Source organism: Pongo pygmaeus, chromosome X (assembly GCF_028885625.2).
Source record: "Pongo pygmaeus isolate AG05252 chromosome X, NHGRI_mPonPyg2-v2.0_pri, whole genome shotgun sequence".
Classification (NCBI taxonomy): Eukaryota; Metazoa; Chordata; class Mammalia; order Primates; family Hominidae; genus Pongo; species Pongo pygmaeus.
The window spans coordinates 47,791,409-47,815,263 of record NC_072396.2 but is presented as its reverse complement, the minus strand read 5'-3'; the positions used below and the strand labels follow the sequence as shown (position 1 = coordinate 47,815,263).

Below are 23,855 nucleotides of genomic sequence, written 5' to 3'. Positions count from 1 at the left end.
GCTTAGGACAGTGTTGGCAATAATAGTAATAGTAGGTGCTATATGTGAGTGTCTTAAATTTTTAAAAGTGAGCCAAATCTATTAGTTCTCTTTCAAATTCTGGTAGCAGAGAAAAAAAACACACAAGCCATTTATAGATTTACATTTAATTAGAAAATTCTCTAGGATAAACACAGGGCTTAACTTACCTTTGAAGCCCTGCAGTATCTCATTTAGTAGATATCTGATAAATATACCATGAGTTATACTGAATTATCATGTGGAGTGGCTCTCAACTGGAGAGCAAATTTGGTAATTTGCAGGTATTTCTGGTTGTCACGCGGGGGTGTGTGTGCGGGTGCTACTGGCATCTAGTGGGTAGAGGCCAGGGATGCTGGTAAACATCTTAAATTCCCCCTACAACAAAGGACAGCCCCCTAACAACAAACAACTATCCAGTCCAAAATGTCAATAGTGCCAAGTTTGTGAAACTCTAATTTGGTGTTTTCCTGAACAAAATTCACTCTTTCTTCAGCCTAAAGTCTCATAAATATATCAGTAAAATATGGATAGGCCAATTTAGGCTCAACAGTGAATAAAAAGTAAACCAAATGAGAGTTCATTTCAAATGTAAAGTTCATAGAGCACATACCCGAGGCCTCCCAAATCCCCTGGATGTGCCTGTCAGAATTTACACAGAGCCCAATGTCTGGGGCCACAAAGAGATCAGAAGATAAGCAAGGACACAGAAGCCCACACTATTATGAGCTGACTGACCATTATTAAACCGGAAGTGGGACCTCCATTTCTACACAGACCGAGACCTATATACTAGTCACAGCTGGTCACCTTACCCTCTCCAGGTCCTGGCGTAGATGCATAAACATTCTCATTCGAGTGTGAATGCTTTCCTCTTTTGGCTGCACCAGCCCATTTTCTTCATCCTCCTTTGGAGGAAATAATGGCTTATTGAAGTTACTTTTCCGCTTCAGTTTCCAGTAGTTATAGATAAAGTCCACAGCTAGTGTGGGCATACCCAGCTCTGCGGCCACATCTTCCACTCGTACCAAGGAATAGAACTCCTCCTCCAGCTCCCGAAGCTTCTGTGCCCGCAGGCTGGTTTTCTCACTTTTGGCCTGGCTCTGCTCTTTAGCCCTGTGGTGGGGGTACTCAGCTTCTCCAAGTTTCTGCCTGTTTTGGCTATGCTTGAGGCAATATGACTTGAACTTCACTTCGTCTCCCTCATCTAGGATGGTCTTCATCTCTAGGCCGTGCTCAAAGGCACAGGTGACGTGAAAGGCAGTGATGCAGCTTTTTATAGAGCACTGTAGGAAGAAAATATGTGTCAAGGTAGCAGGGTTGGAGGAAAAGGGAGAGACCTATGTTTCTGGACCTAAATTGATAGCTTGTAGGAAGCAAAAGAAAGACTGGGAGAAAGTTAGTCCTAAACTGACCATAACAGATGCTTTACAAGTAACCCAAGAAACCTGTTCTTACAGAAAACAGCAAACACAGAGGCCAAAAAAAATTCAAACACTCCTTTTGAGGTTTCAGCTCAAGCATTCAAGCATCAAGTTTTCTGAGATGCTTTCCTGGGCTCCTGTAAACAGTCACGTAGTCTCTTCTCTGTGTTTCCCACATCACCCTATAGATGCTTTTAAAATGGTACTTTTCACACTGTACCTATAACAATTGTCAAGTCCTTAGGGATAGATCTTAAAAACAGAAGCTGTGTCTTTCATTTTGCATTGTCATTAAGTATTGAAGAAGCAGTTGCTCAGAAAATGTTTCTAAACAAACAAAAGAAAACACACAAAGTGAGTATTATTGCTAGAGCATCCACTGGTTCTTAAAAGGTCACAGGAATTCCAATATCTAAGTAACCTAACTTCTTGAAATTTTTTTTTTTAAACATAAAAATTTTAGGCCAGAGCACAGTGGCTTACACCTGTAATCCCAGCACTTTGGGAGGCCAAGGCAGGTGGATCACTTGAGGCCAGGAGTTCGAGACCAGCTTGGGCAACATGGTGAAACCCTGTCTCTACTAAAAATACAAAAGTTATCTGGGCATGGTGGCGCACGTCTGTAGTCCCAGCTACTTGGGAGGCTGAGGCATGAGAATTGCCTGAACCCGGGAGGTCCAAGCTGCAGTGAGCCGAGATCACACTGCTGTATTCCAGCCTGGGCAACAGAGTGAGAACCTATCTCAAAAAGAATTTTTAAAAATATTTAAAAATAGAGAATCTATGTTGTTCAGGCTGGTCTTGAACTCCTGGGCTCAAGTGATCCACCAGCCTCGGCCTCCTAAAGCGTTGGGATTACAGGTGTGAGTCACCATGCCCCGTGAAATTGTTGTTATAGAACTGAGCTGTCCAACTTGGTGGCCAAGTAGCCATGAGTGGCTATTTAATTTTTAAAAAAAATTTTTTAGACGGTGTCTCACTTTGTCGCCAAGGCTGGAGTGCAGTGGTGCAATTTCGGCTCACTGCAACCTCTGCCTCCCAGGTTCAAGCGATTCTCCTGCCTCAGCCTCCCGAGTAGCTGGGATTACAGGCATGTGCCACCATGCCTGGCTAATTTTTGTATTTTTAGTAGAGATGGGGTTTCACTATGTTGGTCAGGCTGGTCTCAAACTCCTGACCTCAAGTGATCTGCCTGCCTTGGCCTCCCAAAGTGCTGGGATTACAGGTGTGAGCCACTGCGCCTAGCCTTAAATTTAATTAAAATTATATATAATTAAAAAATTTAATTTCTCAGTCACAGTAGCCACATTTTAACTACACTAGACAGCACAGACATAAAACATTTCTATCACTGTGGAAAGTTTTTTTTTTTTTTTTTTTTTTTTTGAGACAGAGTCTCGTCTGTTGCTGAGGCTGGAGGGCAGTGGCACAATCATTGCAACCTCCTCATTGCAACCTCCACCTCCAGGGTTCAAGTGATTCTCCTGCCTCAGCCTCCCAAGTAGCTGGGACTACAGGTGCCTGCCACCACACTTGGCTAATTTTTTTGTATTTTTGGTAGAGACAGGGTTTCACTAGGTTGGCCAGGCTGGTCTTGAACGCCTGGCCTCAGATGATCCGCCCACCTCAGCATGCCAAAGCGCTGGGATTACAGGTGTGAGCCACTGTGCCTGGCCCACTGTGGAAAGTTCTATTAACAATATGGTTACAGACAATCTGAAATTAAGTTTATAATAGTCTGCCATTCAGTCATGGATTTAACACATTTATTAAGCATTACTATGCAGTATGTACTGACTATTCATAGGGGGGCAGAGGGGGAAGGACCTGGCCCGTGACTACTACACTCCTGTGCTTCAGTTAGCCTTAATTACTATTTGTTATGGTTATAATGTTACAGTTTTGCTTCCAAAGATTGATTGATTGATTGATTGACTGAGACAGGGTCTCACTCTGTTGCCCAGGCTGGAGTACAGTGGCGCAATTTTGGCTCGCTGCAACCTCTGCCTCCCAGGCTCAAGTGATCCTCCCACCTTAGCCTTGTGAGTAGCTGGGATTATAGGCGTGCACCACCACGTCCGGCTAATTTCTGTATTTTAGTAGAGACGGGGTTTCACCAATTAGCCAGGCTGGTCTCCAACTCCTGACCTCAAATGATCTGCCCACCTCGGCCTCCCAAAGTGCTGGGATTACAGGCATAAGCCACTGCGCCAGGCCTAATTTTTTTTTTTTTGGAGACAGAGTCTCACTCTGTTGCCCAGGCTGGAGTGCATAGTGTGATCTCGGCTCACTGTAACCTCTGCCTCCTGGGTTCAATCGATTCTCTTGCCTCAGCCTCCCGAGTAGCTGGGACTACAGGTGTGCACCACCATGCCTGGCTAATTTTTGTATTTACAGCAGACACGGGGTTTCACCATGTTGGCCAGGCTGGTCTGGTCTTGAACTCCTGGCCTCAAGTTATCCGCCCACCTTGGCCTCCCAAAGTGCTGGGATTACAGGCATGAGCCACTGCACCCTGCTGCCCAAAGATTTAAAATGCATGAGTGCATCTATGTGTTTATGTAGAGGAAGTGGGGAAAGTAAGGGAAGATTTCGTTTCTAAGGAAATACTGGGAATTCTTATGGTTAAAGCCAAGTGTTAATTCTTACATATGAATAAAGACAAAAAGAATGCAAAGGCCCAACAGATCATCTTAGATTGAGAAATTCAACACCTAAGAGAATACTGGCAACTGGCAAAGTTTTAAAGGTGCATATTCCATATTTCATTTAAACTAATTTCATATGATAGAGAATTCCAGGGATGAAATATAATTCTAAGATCACCTAATCCAGCCTTACATTTATTATTGCTTGAATTTCCTCTAGAGTACCTGATTTTCTACCTCCATCCCCCACTCTATACACCTCCCCCTCCACTTTCCAATTAAGTGGTAATCTAGCCACTTACTGAATTCTTCCAGATAAGAAGCTCCTAAAATGGTGCACCCCAGCTTTTAACACCACTATCAGAAAAGTTTGTTATATTACACTGAAGCCTCTCGAAAATGAGGATGATGAAAGTTCAAGATGTACTTTTACCTGGGTACCTTTTGTTATCACTTGGCTAAGAAACTAGTCAGACATTTGAAAAACAAAGTAAAAGGTATTCTTTAGTAAAAGATTTAAAGTGCTGGGCACAGTACTCTTTTGCTGTTTAATAACTGTTAAAGATATGGGAAGAAAAAGCAAATGATTTTCTATTCAAGGGAATGAGTAAGTGACATCAAACTACTATTATTGGGAAGCTAAAAACAGATCTTCTCAGGTCAAATTTATAGAACGTTTATAGAATGTAGAGACAAATATAAACATAAATTACTCAAAATAAAAGATAATGCACAGATAAGAATTGGGTACTTATATGAAAAATATAATACCTCTTAGGAAACTGCCATAAAATCCAACTCTTTTCAAAAAAGGTAATTCTGTGGTATTTATAGCTGAGATCTATATATTTTAGTGGTGAAAAAATGCTGGTCAATGGGTACAAAGTTATAATTGGGAGGAATAAGTTCTGGTGTTCCATTGCACAGGGAGACGACAGTTAACAGAAGGGTATTATATTTTACAAAATAGCTAGAAGAGAGGCTTTTGAATGTTCTCACCATAAAGGAATGATAAACGCATGAGATGATGGATATGCTAAATATCCTGATTTGACTATACAACATATATAAAGATATCAAATTATACCCCACAAATATGTACAACTACAATGTGTTAATAAAAATTGCAGTTTAAAAGATAAAACTTGGGCTGGGCATGGTGGCTCACGCCTATAATCCCAGCACCTTGGGAGGCTGAGGCAAGAGGATCGCTTGAGCTCAGAGGTTCGAGACCAGCCTGGGTAACATAGTGAGACCTCGTCTCTACTAAAAATAAAAAAACTAGCAGAGTGTGATGGCGCACGCCTGTGGTACTTGGAAGGCTGAGGTGGGAGGGTTACTTGAGCTCAGGAGGTCGAGGCTATAAGGAGCCATGATTGTGCCACTGCACTCCAGCTGATTGTAAAACAACAAAAAACATAAAATAATATTACCATTAAAAAAAAGAAGAAGAGTGCCGGGTGCAGTGACTCACGCCTGTAATCTCAGCTACTTGGGAGGCTGAGGCAGGAGAATTGCTTGAACCCAGGAGGCGGAGGTTGCAGTGAGCCAAGATCGCGCCATTGCACTCCAGCCTGGATGACAGGGCGAGACTCCCTCTCAAAAAAAAAAAGAAGAAGAAGAGCCAGGCGCAGTGGCTCACGCCTGTAATCCCAGCACTTTGGGAGGCCAAGGCGCAAGGATTGTTACAGTCCAGGAGTTCAAGACCAGCCTGGGAAACATGACGAAACCCTGTCTCTACAAAAAATACAAAAATTAGCTGGGTGTGGTGATGCACACCTGTGGTCTCAGCTACTAGGGAGGCTGAGGTGGGAGCCTGGGAAGTTGAGGCTGCAGTGAGCCGTGATCGTGCCACTGCACTCCGGCCTGGGCGATGGGAGTGAGACCCTGAAAAAAAAAAAGGGTTGGGCGCGGTGGCTCACGCCTATAATCCCAGCACTTTGGGAGGCTGAGGCAGTTGGATCATGGGTCAGGAGTTCAAGAACGGCCTGGCCAAGATGGTGAAACCCCATCCCTACTAAAAATTACAGGCTGGCACCTGTAATCCCAGCTACTCGGGAGGCTGAGGCAGAGAACTGCTTGAACCTGGGAGGTGGAGGTTGCAGTGAGCCGAAATCGCGCCACTGCACTCCAGCCTGGGTGACAGAGTGAGACTCAGTCTCAGAAAAAAAAAAAAAGAAGAAAGGTGCCAGTCAGATACCAGATACCTATTTGTTTTTTTCTAAAACATATGTCTGGCACATTCTATTAAACAAAATGCCTTTGCATACATCTCACTTATTTCCACTGTAACCACGGAAGGTGATAGAGAGGTTTTATTATGCCCATTTAAAAATATTTTTACCTCTAAAAATTTAAAATAAAAAATTGAGATAGCACTGTTCTCATTGTGGCAAGCAAATAGCACTTGTACAAAGCATCTTTTATACATGTGTCTTTAAACACTTTACTACATGCATTACAGCATGGTCATTATATTCATTCACTGAAATGACAGAAACAGCTTTATTAAGATATATTTTATATACCATAAAGTTCACCAGTTTAATGTGTACATTTCAATGGTTTTCAATATATTTACAGTCATGCAACCATTGCCACTACCTAATTCCAGGATATTTTCATCACCACCAACCCCAAATCTTGTGTCCATTTGTAGTTATTCCCTGTTACCAACTCCAGCCCCAAGCAACTACTAATCTACTTTCTGTCTCTATTGATGTGCCTATTCTGGACATTTCATATAAGTGGAATTACAACAATATGTGGCTGTGTGAGTTTGGCTTCTTTCACTTAGCATGTTCTTTTCTTCAGGTTCCTCTCTATGTTGTAGCATGTATTAGAACTTCATTCCTTTTTATGGGCAAAAAATAATTGTATAGATATACCCCATTTCATCAAGTTGATGGACATTTGGGTTGTTTTAACTTTTTGTCTGTTATGAAATAATGGTGCTATGAAAATTCATGCAGCAGTTTTTGTGTGGATATATGTTTTTATTTCTCTTGGGTATTGTGCAGTAAAGGATAACCTTGTCTAAAAAAAAGGTTTGGCTGTTTGTCTTTAGCTCCTTAGAAGTAACCTTTAAGCCCCTGGAATGTCCTGCCTGATAAGAGTGTCTTTGTTTACCTTGGGTCCTTGGGCCAAGTGAGATAGTCTATGCTAATGATGTGATTTATGGTAGAGACTTTGGGGCACCTTCTATCAGCCTGACCTCTGGAGGGACTGGAGAGTAACATCAGCCACGTGGATGGTGAGCAATGCCTACGTGGCCAACCCTCAATAAAATCGCTGAACACCAAGGGTGAGCTTTCCTGGCTAGCAATACTCTATGTGTATTATACATTGTTGCTGGGAGAAATAAGCACTATCTGCACAATTCCACTGGCAGGGGTAACTGGAAGCTGCATTCCAGGTCTCTCCTGGACCATGCCTTATGTGCCTCTATCCTTGGCTAATTTTAAATCTGTATCTTTTCACTATAATAAACTATAACTGTGAGTATAACTGTTCTTCTGAGTTCTTTGAGTCCTTCTAGTGAATTACTGAACCTGAGAATGGTCTTGGTGATCTCTTAAACTGCAGGTATATACTTAGGAGTAGAATTACTGGTCTATGTTTAACATTTTGAGGAGCTGCCAAACTTTTTTCACAGCAGCTGCATCATTTTTACTTCCACCAACAATGCATGAGGGTTCCAATTTTTCCACATCCTTGATTGTTTGCCTTTCTTATTACTGCCACCCTAGTAGGTATGAAATGGTATCTCACTGTGGTTTATTTACTTTTTTTTTTTTTTTTTTGAAATGGAGTTTCGCTCTTGTTGCCCAGGCTGGAGTGCAATGGTGAGATCTCGGCTCACCACAACCTCTGCCTCTCCTGGGTTCAAGCGATTCTCCTGTCTCAGCCTTCCAAGTAGCTGGGATTACAGGCACATGCCACCATGCCCAACTACTTTTTGTATTTTTAGTAGAGACGGAGTTTCATCAAGTTGGTCAGGCTGGTCTTGAACTCCTGACCTCAGGTGATCTGCTTGCCTTGGTCTCCCAAAGTGCTGGGATTACAGGCGTGAGCAACCATGCCCGGCCGGAAAAATAATTTTCTACATATTCTTCAGGAATTGTAGAAGAAAAATACTTTTTCAAATGCTTTCACTAGAGGAAAAATGCTACCTTTTACAAATCCACATTTGTAAGAAGAGCTTCCGTGCCCAAGCTTATCTTGAACTTCCGGCTTTAAACAATCCTCTTGCCTCGGGCTCCCAAAGCACTGGGATTTTAGGTATGAGCCACTGCATCCAACCCAAAGTTTCTTCAAAGAGGAATGATATGCCTTAATTCCTAAATCAATCTCTGGTGTTCTTTTTCAAGATTTTTATTCTAGCTCCTCTATGTTATTCAATTTCTATCCCACACCTCAAGCATTTATCCTTTATGTTACAAACAATCCAATTATATACCCTTTTAGTTATTTTAAAACAATCATTCATCATGACCAAGTGGGATTTATCCTAGGGACGCAAGGATGGCTCAACATATGCAAATCAAGCAGTGTGAAAAATCGTATCTTCAGCATGAAGGACAAAAACCTTCATGATCGTTTCAACTGATGCTGAAAAAGCATTTGATAAAATTCAACATCCTTCATGATAAAAACCCTCAATAAACTGGTCATGGTGAATGATCTTTTCAGAGTATTGTTAAATTTGGTATGCTAGTACTTTGTTGAGGATTTCTGCATCAATATTCATCCAGAATACTGGCCTGTAGTTTTCTTTTTTTGATGTTTCTTTGATTTTGGTTATCAGGGTAATACTGGCTTTGTAGAATGAGTTTAAAAGTATTCCCTTCTCTTCTATTTTTTGGAATAGTTTGAGTAACACTGGTACTAGTTCTTCTTTAAATGTTTTGTAAAATTCAGCAGTGAAGCCACTGGGTCCCAGGATTTTCTTTGAAGGGAAACTTTTTATAACGACTTCAATCTCACCATCTGTTACACTGGTCCGTTCAGATTTTAAATTTCATCATGGTTCAATCTTGGTAGGTTGTATGTGTCTAGGAATCTGTTCACTACTTCTAGGTTTTCCAGTTTGTTGGCATATAGTTGCTCATAGTAGCCTCTAATGATCCTTTGAATTTCCGCAGTATCAGTAGCAATGTCTCCTTTTTCATCTCTGATTTTATTTATTTGGGGTTTCTCTCTTTTTTTTTTCTCAGTGAGTTGGGCTAAAGGTTTGGTGATTTTATCTTTTCAAAAAACCAACTTTTTGTTTTGTTGATCTTTTTTTCCATTTCAACTTCACTTATTTCTGCTCTGATCTTTATATTTCCTTTCTTCTACTAATTTAGGGTTTTGTTTGCTCGTTTTTCTAGTTCTTTAAGATGCATCATAAGGTTGAAGTTTTTCTACTTTTTTGATATACATGCTTATTGTTATAAACTTTCCTCTTAGTACTGCTTTTGCTATATCCCATAGGTTTTGGCATGTTGTGTTCCCATTTTTTTGTTTGTTTGTTTCAAGACAGTTTTAAATTTTCTTCTTAATTCCTTCATTGACCTACTGGTCGTTCAGGAGCAGGTCGTTTAATTTCCAAGTGTTTGTATAGTTTCCAAAATTCTTCGTTATTGATTTCTAGTTTTATTCCACTGTGGCCAGAGAAGATAATTGATGATTTCAATTTTTAAAAATTATTTTAAGACCTGCTTTGGCACCTGACACATGGTCTATCCTTGAGAATACTCCATGTGCTGAGGAGAAGAATGTATATTCTGCAGCTGTTGGATGAAATGTTCTATAAATATCTACTTGGTTGATTTGGTCTATAGTACAGATTAAGTCTGACACTTCATTTTTTATCTGGATGATTTGTCCAATGCTGAAAGCAAGGTATTAAAGTCTCTAGCTATTATTTTATTGAGGTCTATCTCTTTAACTCTAATAATATTTGCTTTATATTTCTGGTTGCTCCAGAATTGGGTGCATATATATTTACAACTGTTCTATCTTCTTGCTGAACTGAACCCTTTATCATTATATAATGATCTTTTTGTCTCTTTTTATAGTTTTTTTTTCTATTAAGTATAGCTACTCCTGCTTTTTGATTTCCATTTGCATGGAATATATTTTTCCATCCCTTTATTTTCAGCCTATATGTGTCTGTATAGTGAAGCATGTTTCCTGTAAGCAACAGATCATTGGGCCTTGTTTTTTATATTGATTCAGCCACTCTGTGTCTTTTGGAGAGTTTTGTCCATTTACATTCAATGTTATTGATAAGTAAGGACTTATTCCTGCCATTTTATTTGTTTTCTGGTTGTCCTGTGGTCTTTTCTTCCTTCCTTCTTTTGTTCTTGTCTTCCTTTTAGTGAAGGTGATATTCTCAGGTGGTATGTCTTAACTTCTTGCTTTTTATTTTTGTATGTATCTGTTGTATGTTTTTGATTTGAGGTTTACCATGGGCCTTGCGAATAATATCTTATAACCCATTATTTTAAACTGATGACAACTTAACACTGATTGCATAAACAAATTAACAAAGAAGCAAGGAGAAAACAAAAACTCTACACTTCAACTTCATTCCCTTAACTTTTTGCTGTTTCTACTTACATCTTATTATACTGCCCATGTCTTCAAAAGTTGTTGTAATTATTATTTTTGACTGGCTAATCTTTTAGTCTTTCAAGATAGGGGTTTTCATACCACAATTACAATATTATAATATTCCATGTTTTTCTGTGTACTATTACCAGTGAGTTTTGCACCTTCAGATGATTTCTTATTGCCATTAACATCCTTTTCTTTCAAGACTGAAGAACTCCCTTTAACATTTTTTGTAGGACAGGCCTGGTGTTGATGAAATCCCTCAGCTTTTGTTTACTTGGGAAAGTCCTTATTTCTCCTTCACGTTTGAATGATATTTTCACTGGATATACTATTCTAGGATAAAAGTTTTTCTCCTTCAGAACTTTTAATATGTCATGCCACTCTCTCCTGGCCTGTAAGGTTTCCAATGAAAAGTCTGCTGCTAGATGCACCGGAGCTCCATTGTATGTTATTTGTTCCTTTTCTCTTGCTGTTTTTAGGGTCCTTTCTTTATCCTTGACCTTTGGGAGTTTGATTATTACATGTCTTGAGGTAGTCTTATTTCAGTTAAATATGCTTGATGTTTTATAACCTTCTTGTACTTGAATATTGATATACATTTCTCTACATTTGGGAAGTTCTCTGTTATTATCCCTTTGAATAAACTTTCTACTCTGATCTCTCTCTCTACCTTCTCTTTAAGGCCAATCATTCTTAGATTTGCCCTTCTAAGGCTATTTTCTACATCTTGTAGGCATGCTTCATTCTTTTTCCTTTTGTCTCCTCTCATTGTGCATTTTCAAATAGCTTGTCTCGAGGCTCACTAATTCTTCTGCTTAAGTCTGCTGTTAAGAGACTCTGATGTATTCTTCAGTCTGTCAATTGCATTTTTCAGCTCCAGAATTTCTGCTTGATTCTTTTCCATTCTTTCTTTCTTTTTTTTTTTTTGAGACAGAGTCTCACTCTGTTGCCCAGGCTGGAGTGCAGTGGCATGATCTCAGTTCACTGCAAGCTCCACCTCCCAGGTTCACACTATTCTCCTGCCACAGCCTCCTGGGTAGCTGGGACTACAGGCGCCCGCCACCACACCTGGCTAATTTTTTGTATTTTTAGTAGAGATGGGGTTTCACCATGTTAGCCAGGATGGTCTCCATCTCCTGACCTTGCGATCCATCCGCCCTGGCCTCCCAAAGTGCTGGGATTACAAGTGTGAGCCACTGCGCCCAGCCTCTTTTCCATTATTTCAATGTCTTTGTTAAATTTACCTGATGGGATTCTGAATTCCTTCTCTGTGTTATCTTGGATTTTGCTGAGCTTCCTCAAAATAGCTACATTGAATTTTCCATCTGAAAGGTCACATATCTGTCTCTCCAGGATTAATCACTGTTGCCTTATTTAGTTCATTTTGTGAGGTCATGTTTTCCTGGATAGTCTTGATGCTTGTGGATGTTCATCAGTGTCTGGGCATTGAAGAGTCAGCATTTATTGTAGTCTTTGCAGTCTGGGCTTGTTTGTATCCATCCTTCTTTGGAAGACTTTCCAGGTATTCAGAGGGACTTGGGTGTTGTGATCTAAGTCTTTGGTCACTACAGCCATATCTGCTTTAGGAGGCACCGCAAGCCTAGTAATGCCATGGCTCTTGCAGACTTGTAGATATACTACCTTGGTGTTACTGGGTAATATCTGGAAGAACTCCCTGGATTAACAGGCAGAGATTCTTGTTCTTTTCCCTTACTTCCCTCTAAACAAATGAAGTCTCTCTCTGTGCTGAGTTGCCTGGAGATGGAGGAGGGCTAATACAAGCACCCCTATGGCCACCACCACTGGGACTGCACCCAGTCAGACCTAAAGCCAGCACAGCATTGGGTCTCGCCCAAGGCCTGCAGTGATCACTGCCTGGCTACCACCTATGTTCGTTCACGTCCCAAGGGCTCTACAAGCAGTAGGTGGCAAATCCAGCAAGGCTTGTGTCCTTCCTTTCAGGGTGGCGGATTCCTCCTGGCCTTGGGTGGGTCCAGAGATACTATCTGGGACCCAAGGCCTGGAGTCAAGAACCTTAGGAATCTATCTGATGCTTTCTTCTACTGTGGCTGAGCTGACACCCAAGCTGTATGACAAAGTCCTTTCTACGTTTCCTCCCCTTTCCTCATGCAGAGGAGTCTCTGTAATGAAATTCCTTATAATCAAAATTGTAAGAGTCTCAATTTGGTAAGACCTTTATAAAATAAAGCTGAACTCAAGTAATGAAAGTAAGAATCATTGCTCTGCAAATGAGAAACTTACACCAGAATGTTTCATCTCTCAAACTGTTCATCCATCATCCATCCATCAATCTAATATTGTCTGTCTACCAAATTCGGGTATAGGGGATCTAAGGATGAAAGTCTAAGTTTACAGTCTACTAGGGCAGATAAAACTCACAGATAAATAACCATAATAGTGGCAGAATGTGGTACATCAGGGCTGTAATACAAATCCAGGTCTGTTAAGGTCAAGGCCAATATTTTCTCTCACCAAAGTCTTATTGCCAATTACTAATTATTGTAGAAAAAAATAAGCCTGGGCAACACAGCAAGACCCTATCTCTACAAAACAAAAAAATTAGCCAGCCATGGTGGCGTGTGCCTACAGACCTAGCTACTTGGGAGACTGAGGTGGAAGGATTGCTTGAGCTCAGAAGTTCAAGGTTATAGTGAGCTATGATCTCACCACTGCACTCCAGCCTAAGTGACAAAGCAAAGCTCTGTCTCTCTTTAAAAAAAAAAAGAAAAAGAAAAGAAAAGAAAAAAAAAAGGCCAGGTGTGGTGGCTCATGCCTGTAATCCCAGCACTTTGGGAGGCCAAGGTGGGTGGATCACCTGAGGTTCGAGACCAGCCTGGCCAACATGGTGAAATCTCATCTCTACTAAAGATACAAAAAATTAGCTGGGTGTGGTGGTGTGTGCCTGTAATCCCAGCACTTGGGAGGCTGAGGCAGGAGAATCGCTTGAACCCAGGAGGCAGAGGTTGCAGTGAGCTGAGATTGTGCCATTGCACTCAAGCCTGGGCAACAAGCAGAGACTCGGGCCAAAAAAAAAAAAAAGCACAGTGACTCATGCCTGTAATCCCAGCACTTTGGATTGGAAGGCCAAGGCAGGAGGATCACTTGAGGTCAGGAGTTTGAGAGCAGCCTGACAACACAGCGAAATCCTGTCTCTACAAAAAAAAAAAATTTAAAAATTAGCCAGGTGTAGTGGCGTGCACCTGTGGTATCAGCTACTCGTGAGGATCATTTGAGCCCAGGAGTTCAAGGCTGCAGTGAGCTATGATTGTGTCACTGCACTCCAGCCTAGGTGACAGAGTGAGACCCTGTCCCACAACAAAAGCAAAAATGGGGGAAACTGCAGTGACCACAATAAAGAAAATAAGTTACTGGATATAAATCCAATGTGCTACTATAAAATGACCAAATAACTGAAAAATGAAAAATATATTATTTTCAGAGGGGGAAATGCATATCACAAATGAATCCATGGTACAATAAAATATGAATATATTTATTCAATAAACCATAATTAAGTACTAACAATGGGCAGGCACTCTACTTTGTGCCAGGGAAATTCACAGAAAAATGATGCACAATCTTGGCCCTCAAGGGACTCACACATGGGCAGCAACCAGGAGAGAGCTTAGATAAACACACAGGCAATGTCCTAGGGTAGTAGTCTCCATGGAAAGAGTTTTCCTTTAAATATTTTTCCTTTATGATTTTTAAAGTGCCATAGTTAAAATAAATAAAATCATTTAAGAAAGGTTAAAAAAAAGAGGAAGTAGCCAATTCTGTCAAATATAAGAATGAATTCAAAAAATTAAAAGGGCCTTTGGGGGTCCAGATTGTGTTCTTCAATTATAACTTCCCAGTAAAAGACCCTGGGTTCCTTGGAGGAATAGCTAATCCCAGGTCTAGAGCAAGAAATCTACACGATAAGCCTGGAAAATATTGTCATGCCAGACAGCAAGAAATCTCACAAAGTGCCTAGAGTCATTATCCCTAAAGCCAGTGGTCCCCAATCTTTTTGGCACCAGGGACCAGTTTTGCGAAAGATAATTTTTCCATGGACTGGGGGGAGATGGTTTTGGGATGATTCAAGCACATTACATTTATTGTACACTTTAGTTCTACTATTATTACATCGTAATATATAATGAAATAACTATACAACTCACCACCAATCAGTGGGAGCCCTGAGCTTGTTTTCCTGCAACTAGACGATCCCATCTGGGGGTGATGGGAGATGGTGACAGATCATCAGGCATTACATTCTCATAAGGAGTGCTCAACCTAGATCCCTCGCATGCGCAATTCACAACATGGTTCACACTCCTATGAGAATCTAATGCCACTGCTGATCTGACAGGAGGTGGAGTTCAAGTGGTAATGCTCACTTGCTCGCCACTTACCTCCTGCTGTGCGGCCCGGTTCCTAACAGGCCATGGACCAGTACCTGTCTGTGGCCTGGCAGTTGCAGACCCCTGCACTGTGCAATGTCCCCTCTTTGCCGAAGAAGGTCGGCAGGCAAATATAACTCCAACCAGCTTGCAGTTCACATGTAGGAGGTCTGAGAGGTGAAAGGTCAGCCCTTCCATCCCTCTAACCAGCAGAGTCATCTTATTACATTAGGGATAGAAGGAGAAATAACATGGAAAGAGAAGGCAACCTTTGTGCCTTTGCTGGAGGTAACTGGCCATTCCCAATCCCATCCACGTCTCCCCTAATTGCAGAAAACCATATACTGCATGTTCTCACTTATAAGTGGAGCTAAACATTGAGTAGGCATGGACACAAAGAAGGGAACAACAGACATTGGGGCCTACTTGAGGGTGAGGATTGAAAAACTACCTGTTGGGTATTATGATGATTACCTGCATGAGAAAATTATCTGTACACCAAACCTCTGCAACACACAATTTACCCATGTAACAAACCTGGACATGTACCCTTGAACAGAAAATAAAAGTTGGAAAGAGAGAAAAAAACAAAAAAAGAAATCATGTCCTTTGCAGCAACATGGGTGCAGCTGGACGCCATTATTCTAAGCAAATTAATTCAGAAACACAAAACCAAATACCACATGTTCTCACTTACAAACAGGAGCTAAACAGTGGGTATACACAGACATAAAGACAGAAAAAATAGACAGTGGGGATTACTAGAGGGAGGAGGGAGAGTACAAGGGTTAAAAAACTACCTATTGGGTACTTACTATGCTCACTATATGGGTGATACAACCAAATGTATTTCAAACCTCAGCATCACACAATATACCCATGTAACAAATGTGCACATGTACCCCCAAAATTGAAAATAAAAGTTGAAATTAAAAAAAAAAAAAAAAAGAACATGGGCCTGGTTGTTTCAGAATTATAGCCGATTTCCACCCAGGATAGTATCACCTAGCTTTAGAACTCACTTAATTCATCAGCTCTGACAGCAAAGGACGAAGATAAACTATCACTACGAATATTGAAAAGAATAAGCTGAATGGTCCAGAGGCAATATCCAAAAAAGGGATTTCCAGAAATGGTCCGTACAATGGCAGAGCCCTAAGAGTGGGTGGGCAATCTCCTGAGTGACCTTTCAGTCGACAGGACACTCTCACTGGGAGGGTAAGTCCAGCTAATTTGGTGTTAGCCCACTCTACCACTTCTCATGGGGACTTACCTGAATACAAGCCCCCGTCTTCAACTTGCACAAGTTGCAGACTAAGGCCCACCGACTGGGTGGGATGTGGGAGATCTTCGTGATCGGTTCCATCCTCTCAGGACAAGCAATGCTGACCTACAAATAAAATACCACCATAAGGCAGAAGTACCAAGGCATCCCAGAAGTACCTTTCACAAACCATAAACGATGTTACATAAAGCTAAGAACATCAAAACAATGAGGTAAGTCACATCTCTTAAGGTTAATATGGAATCAAGAATAAACAAAACTTATTTCCACTGCTCAGTCCTTCACTCATTTCCAGTAATATAAATAATTCACATATGGGATGAGAGAGCAGGAGTATAGACTAGGCATGATTACCTTTTACTTTTCTTTCTTTCTTTTTTTTTTTTTTTAGAGACAAGGTCTCCCTCTGTCACTCAGGCTAGAGTTCAGTGGTGCAATCATGGCTTACTACAGCCTTGGACTGCTGGGTTCAAGTGATCCTCCCACCACAGCCTCTACCACACCTGGCTAATTAAAAAAAAATTATTTTTGGCTTTTATCTAACTGACAGGCAATAACAAATGCTGGTGAGGAGTGAAGAAAAGGGAACCCTCACACACTGTGGAGAAAAGGAAATGCTCATACACTGTTGGTGGGAATGTAAATTACTACAACCACTAGGGAGAACAGATTGGAGGATTCTAAAAAAAAACACAAAAAACAGAGCTACCATATTATCCAGCAATCCCACTGTTGGGTATATACCCAAAAGAAAGGAAATCCATATATCAAAGAGGTATCTGCACTCCCATATTTTTTGCAGCAATGTTCACGATAGTCAAGATTTGGAAATAAGGTAAGTGTCCATCAACAGATGAATGGATAAAGAAAATGTGGTACATATACACAATGGAGTACTATTCAGCCATATAAAAGAACGAAATCCTGTCATTTCCAACAATGTGGACACAACTGGAGGTCATTACGTCAAGTGAAATAAGCCAGGGACAGAAAGACACACATTGCATGTTCTCATTTATTTGTGGGATCTAAAAATAAAAACAACTGAACTCAAGGAGATAGACTGTAGAAAGATGGTTACCAGAGGGTGGGAAGGGTAGTAGGGGGAACAGGGCGGGGGGAGGGTGGCGATAATTAATGGGTACAAAAAGGATAGTCAGAAAGAATGAATAAGACCTACTATTTGATAGCACAACAGGGTGACTATAGTCAAAATAACTTAACTGTACATATAAAAATAACTACAAGAACATAACTGGATTGTTTGTAACACAAAAAGGATAGATGCTTGAGGGGATGAATACTCCATGTTTCATGATGTCATTATTAGGCATTACATGCCTGTATCAAAATCTCATGCATCCCATAAATATATACACCTAATATGTACCCACAAAATTAAAAATTATTATTTTTTTTTGTAGAGACGAGGTCTTGCTATGTTACCCCAGGCTGGTCTTGAACTCCTGGCCTCAAGTGATCCTCCTGCCTTGGCCTCCCAAAGTACTGGGATTACAGGCATGAGCCACTGTGCCCAGCCAAGGTTACCTTAATGGACACTTTTACTTAGGAACCAAAGAAAGCTACTGAAAGTAACTAAATCGAGTATCTATTATGTTAAGAGACGATGCTACATGCCTTGTTGTTTCATTTAATCAACTAAGGATAAAAAACAGAGGCAGTGACAAGTCTTTCCATTTGGTTTACAAAGGAACCATGATATTGTTGGAAAACAGCACATCTGTGTAATGAAGAGACTGCAGAATGTAAGTAGAAAGGATGAGGATGACATTTTAAAACAAAAGTCTTTAAAACCACATAACTATCATGAGTTTACCCTACTCCCTCAGCCAAAGTAGCTTCAAAGTGAAATTAGTCTTTGGGAGAGTGCTGAAAAGAAAGGGATGCTTTTTCTGTTTTCCTTTTTGAATCAGGGTCTCACTCTGTCACCCAGGCTACAGTGCAGTGGCAGGATCAGGGCTCACTGCAGCCTCGACCTCCCAGGCTCAAGTGATCCTGCCGCCTCAGCCCCCTGAATATCTGGGACTACAGGCATGCACCAGAACACCTGGCTAATTTTTTGTATTTGTAATAGAGATGGGGTTTTGCCATGTTGCCCAGGCTGGTCTCAAACTGCTGGACTCAAGTGATCTGCCTGCCTCGACCTCCCAAAGTGCTGGGATTATAGGCGTGAGTCACCACACCCAGCAGAAAGGGATGTTTAAAAAAGATGGAAATATTCTTTTCCATGTGAAAATAAGGGGTCAAGCAACTGCTGGTAGAAAGTATTTTCATTCCCCCCACCTCGCCAAATATATACATGAGTTTCTAAGAGAGATACAGCTTTAAAAGGTGAAGAACTGTCAAATAAGGATGCCAAACTAGTACTGGTTCTGCCCACATCAGGAAACTAACAGATCTTGAATAGTCCAGAAGGCACTGGAAACCAAGAACTAGAAACCATAAGAGAATGTCAATAACTGAGAAAACTTATTTTGTTTTTAAAGAGCTCTTCCTGAGTCATGTTCTGGACTTTTATATGCTGAGAGAGCCTACTCTATTAGCTGGGGGATTTGCTGTTGGAAAACAGTCATTCTCAAGCCAGAAACCTGAGTTTATTTTAGGTCTAGATGTTCTTAGTGAGAAAAAGAAACTACTATTCAAATATTTTTTAAAAATAGTGATGTCTATAGCCATAGGAATACTTTAAAAGTATATATATGGGACTTTTAGTGTAACTCTGTGAGCTTCTTTATTAGACAGTAACTCCCCTGGAACCAATATTAACAAGATTAAAAACAGGAAAATCTTAAAGGAGAATGAGTTACTGATATAATGTCAGCTCCCCATTAACTAGATTCTGCAGTCTCTCTTGTCATGCAGTTAAACTGCCTAACAAATTTTGCTGGCTTGGATAGTGGCTGGGGAGAGAGGGCATGAGTGGGATATCCACACAGCTAAAGAAAAAAAAAAAAGGCAGCCATAAGAAGAAATATCTTGAAGCCCCATTTTAATTAAGTTAGTGTACATGTAGCCACTCAGGAAATACCAGCAACTGAAGGACCAGGCTAGATAATGAGAAAAAACTGAATTTTGAGTAAAGAAGGTCTTTGGCAGATGTTGAGTGTAAGCCCTGAAAAGAGCTTCAAAAAGTAAAGGGCATCGGCCGGGCACAATGGTTCACACCTGTAATCCCAGCACTTTGGGAGGCCTAGACGGGTGGATCATGTGAGGTCAGGAGATCGAGACCATGCTGGCTAACACGGTGAAACCCCGCCTCTACTAAAAAAAAAAAAAAAAAAAAAAGCCAGGCTTGGTGGCGGGCACCTGTAGTCCCAGCTACTCGGCAGGCTGAGGCAGAAGAATGGCGTGAACCTGAGAGGCAAAGTTTGCAGTGAGCCGAGATAGCGCCACTGCACTCCAGCCTGGGTGACAGAGCGAGACTGTCTCAAAAATGAAATAAAATAAAATAAATAAAAATTAAAAAGTAAAGGGCATCTATCACAGTAGACAAAGAGTTATTGCTCACTTTATTTGTAATAGCCTAAACCTGTAAACAACCCAAATGCCCATCAAAAGAAAATGAATAAATCAGAGTATATCCATACAATGGAATATTAGCAATAGAAAGGAATAAACTATTGATACACACCACAACATGGAGTGTTAGCCAGACCGAAAAGAATACATACTGTATGAAGTTTAAAACCAGACAAAATTAATCTATCATGATCAAGACAAAAACGGTGGTTATTCTTGGGGGATAGAGACTGGAAAGTGGGTATAGAGGATCTTTCTGGGGTGCCTTATGTCTATTTTTAGGGTATTTCACGTCTTGGTCTGAGTTGTGGTTACAGATACATACATGCGTAAAATATCACAAAACTCTACACTTAAAATTTGGCATCTAAATATAAGTTTTACCTTAAAAAATTCTGCTGCTCACACCCTGGTCTTTTGTGTCTCTCCTCTCATACAAATTTATCAATTTATACATGATATACCCAAATATCGTGTATATATTTGGGTATTATCCCAAATACCACTGGGAATACCACCTATATATTAATCAGCATGGGCTTACATGCAAGTGCGCATCCAAGAAGGATCTGAGGTAGCTCAAGTGGAAGTACTATTACTTCAGAAACATGGGCAAGCATGAAGCATTTCCATACTAAGCCTGAGTCAGTCTGAATGTTGTGGGGAACAGGGACACCCTGGAGCAAATGGTCTCACGGGCCTGGATGAATTCTTACCTCTGGGATCCACAGGGCACAGCTGACATGAGCCCATTTAGTCCCTGTCTTGGTGGTCTTCAGGGCTCCACCTTTCTTTGGACATAACACACATTGCGGATAAATGCCCAGGACACAGGAGCGACACAGCCAGCTGCCTTCTGGGACCTTGAGGATGCCATAGCAGGCCTGGAGGTATGAGGAGGAGAGGGGAGAATGGTCAGCACCTTCTCACCAGGGTTGGTATCTGTTCTGATACACAGTCACAGAGTATCCTCTGCTTTTGGGAGAAAGGCAAATAAAGCCGAACAAGCTTATATCCAGTATCGAGTGATTTAAAAATACTCAAAAAAGCAACTTCCAGCATCTCTCCTAAGATCAGCATGTCTGTCCATGAGAACTGACTTTAAGGATGATAGAACAAGATGAGGAGATACAGCCAACCGTTAACCCAACTGTTATCTGAGTGTTGTGATTACAGCATTTTTTGGTGTGTTTTCTAAAGCTTCTTCAACGACTATGTATTATAATTAGTCAAACACTTATTGAACATTTCCTAAAAGTCATACACTGTTGTGATCAAGAAAAAAGTTTTAGAAAATAAAGAGAATGAAACTTCTGAGGAGCAAACGAACTGACGTTTATAAAAAGCCTATTAACACCTGGTGCATAAAAAGTACTCAGTAAATCGTAGCAATTGCTTGCTTGGGTTGAAGAAACAGGCACTTGTGAATGAATCTTGAATAGAATATTACACTAATCACAATAATTCATAATGAGTTCTGGAAGGTGCTTCAAATCCTTTATGGAATGAAGTTGGACAAATAAATAATTACTGTGAGAAACTGGAGATTAGTTTGGGAAACATTCTAGACTCCCTTTTTGCTATCCCCAATTTTGCCCATCATTTCCTCCTTACTGCTCTACTCTATTAGAGACTAACTGATTCCATATGGCAGCTTCAAAATTTCTGTCTGCCTCAGGAGATTCACCCTCAACTCAGATTCAAGTTATAACAGTTACCATAATATCGGTCCCCCCACAACCTGGTCCTTTTCCAAGCTCCTTCTGTCCATGTCACCACCATACTTCCTATCTTCCAGATCCAAATTCCTAGACTTTTATTACTCATTTTCTTTCATCTGCTGACCTGGTGCTTGCTATTCTCCCTACAGTGGCCCCAAGACTCTGACCTTCCTCTCCATCCTCACCACTTGCTCTATCCAAGTTCTCATTATGCCATGCCTAGACTGATTAATTTCCACATTTTCTTTTTCCCCCTGCACACCTTCAACCCTTCCTCTACTTGACTGCCAGATTCTCCTCACTAAAAGAATTCATACCATCGTACAGTGGCAAGCCCTTTAGATATTCCTTCTACTCTTACCTGCCCCCCACTATCCAAACTAGGGGTTGGCTATTTTCCAAGGTCTGTTTTATAAAGCCAACAAGCTAAGAATGGTTTTCACATTTTTAAAGGGTTGTAAAGAGAAGAAGAAGAACATGTAACAGAGACTGTATGTGGCCTATAAAGACTGAAATATTTACAGCGGATCCTTAAAGAAAAAGTTTGCCGGTTCCTTATCTAAAGCCTGTTGCTCCTTGTACTTCACTATCTGATCTCATGCCCCACTATACCCAAACACAGGGCTTCTGACTTGGACAGGCAGGCCTCCTGGTTTTCTCCATAACTGGTCATTCTCATTTTCACATCCATGTATCTAAGCAGTTTCCCTGCTCCAAATGGTCAACTGTTGTTTGCATAGTTGGACCTTTCTCACCCTTCCAGACCCGGTTCAAACTCCAGGGCCCTCCAAAAACCCTGCTCAGGTCACTGTAGCCCCTTGCGTTTGTCTCAATGCCTGACTCCTATCCTCCACTCCATGCAATTTCCCTCACCAAGTACATAGTCAGCATCATGTGTTCTTTAATTTTATTATTTTTTTTTGAGACAGGGTCTTGCTCTGTCACCCAGGCTGGAATGCCGTGGAATGATCTTGGCTCACTGCAGCCTCAACCTCCTGGGCTCAAGCAATCGTCCTACCTTAGCCTCCCGAGTAGCTAGGAGCACAGGCATGTGCCACTCCGCCCAGCTAATTTTTGTAGAGACGGGGTTTTGCCACACTGCCCAGGCTACTCTCAAAATCCTGGGCTCAAGTGATCCACACTTTGGCCTCCCAAAGTGCTGGAATTACAGGTGTGAGTCACAGCACCCGGCCAGCATCATGTATTCTTTTTCTCTACATTTGCTGTTGTGTTTCCTCTCCTCAGTGAGATTTTTAGTATTTTTTTTCTTTTAATTAACCCTGGCCTACAGAACTCAATGAGATTTTAAGGTCACTAGAGGTAGAGCTGTTATCATCAATTTACCTGGAATGCCCCCTATGCTGAGCTTGAGTAGGTGGTTGGATAAAACAAATGTATTTAGCTCAAGAACTGAAGCTAGACTCTAGGTAGGCTCCTCTCACAACAGCAAGGCATCATTTTATAAGGTTTCTAACCTTCAAAGCTCTTTGTCTGAGGCCCAGAATGTTTGCTAGGAAATGAAAGCAAGCTTCCTCCCTAAAATAGAGTCTCTTTCAGACTGGCAGAAGAGAGGTCAGGTCAGTGGCCGGCTCTTGGAATATCCTTTAGCTCCTGGCCAGTCTATTGGGCAGAACATCATTTACTGAGCCCTTTTGTGGACTTACTCACAGTCATAAGATCATAGATACATGTAAAAGGACTTGGAATGGCCCTAACTTTCACATTTTTTTTTTTTGAGATGGAGTCTCACTCTGTCGCCCAGGCTGGAGTGCAGTGGCACAATCTTGGCTCACTGCAATGTCCACCTCCTGGGTTCAAGCAATTCTCCTGCCTCAGCTTCCTGAGCAGCTGGGACTACAGGTGCGCACCACCACACCCAGCTAATTTTTGTATTTTTAATAGAGACGGGGTTTCACCATATTGGCCAGGCTGGTAACGAACTCCTGACCTCGTGATCCACCCGCCTCGGCCTCCCAAAATGCTGGGATTACAGGCGTGAGCCACTGTGCCCGGCCCAACTTTCACATTTTTTAAAGAAAAAATGTTAAATTCATTGTTAAAATCTAAAGGCTACTTATGTACACATCTCTTCTAATGTACTGACCAAAGTGTATTTTTTGTCACTGAGGAACAAACACTGAAATGTAATATGGTGTCAGTAAAGAAGAAAAATCATGTTTAATACATTCAGATGTCAACATGTCCCCATT

At 41.1% G+C, this 23,855-nt stretch overlaps 1 protein-coding gene across 6 annotated transcripts in view; it reads right to left on the bottom strand.

The window, feature by feature from the left end:
* Window positions 1-23,855, bottom strand: part of JADE3 (jade family PHD finger 3) — a 150,299-nt gene that overhangs the window by 5,795 nt on the left and 120,649 nt on the right. For all 6 annotated transcript variants that reach the window (XM_054470976.1, XM_054470978.2, XM_054470977.1 and 3 more), the window contains 3 exons: window positions 20,641-20,808; window positions 16,373-16,489; window positions 834-1,304 (listed from right to left, as the gene is read on the bottom strand). In XM_054470976.1, coding sequence (XP_054326951.1) covers window positions 834-1,304; window positions 16,373-16,489; window positions 20,641-20,808 — 756 coding nt within the window. The remainder of the gene's footprint in view (window positions 1-833; window positions 1,305-16,372; window positions 16,490-20,640; window positions 20,809-23,855) is intronic.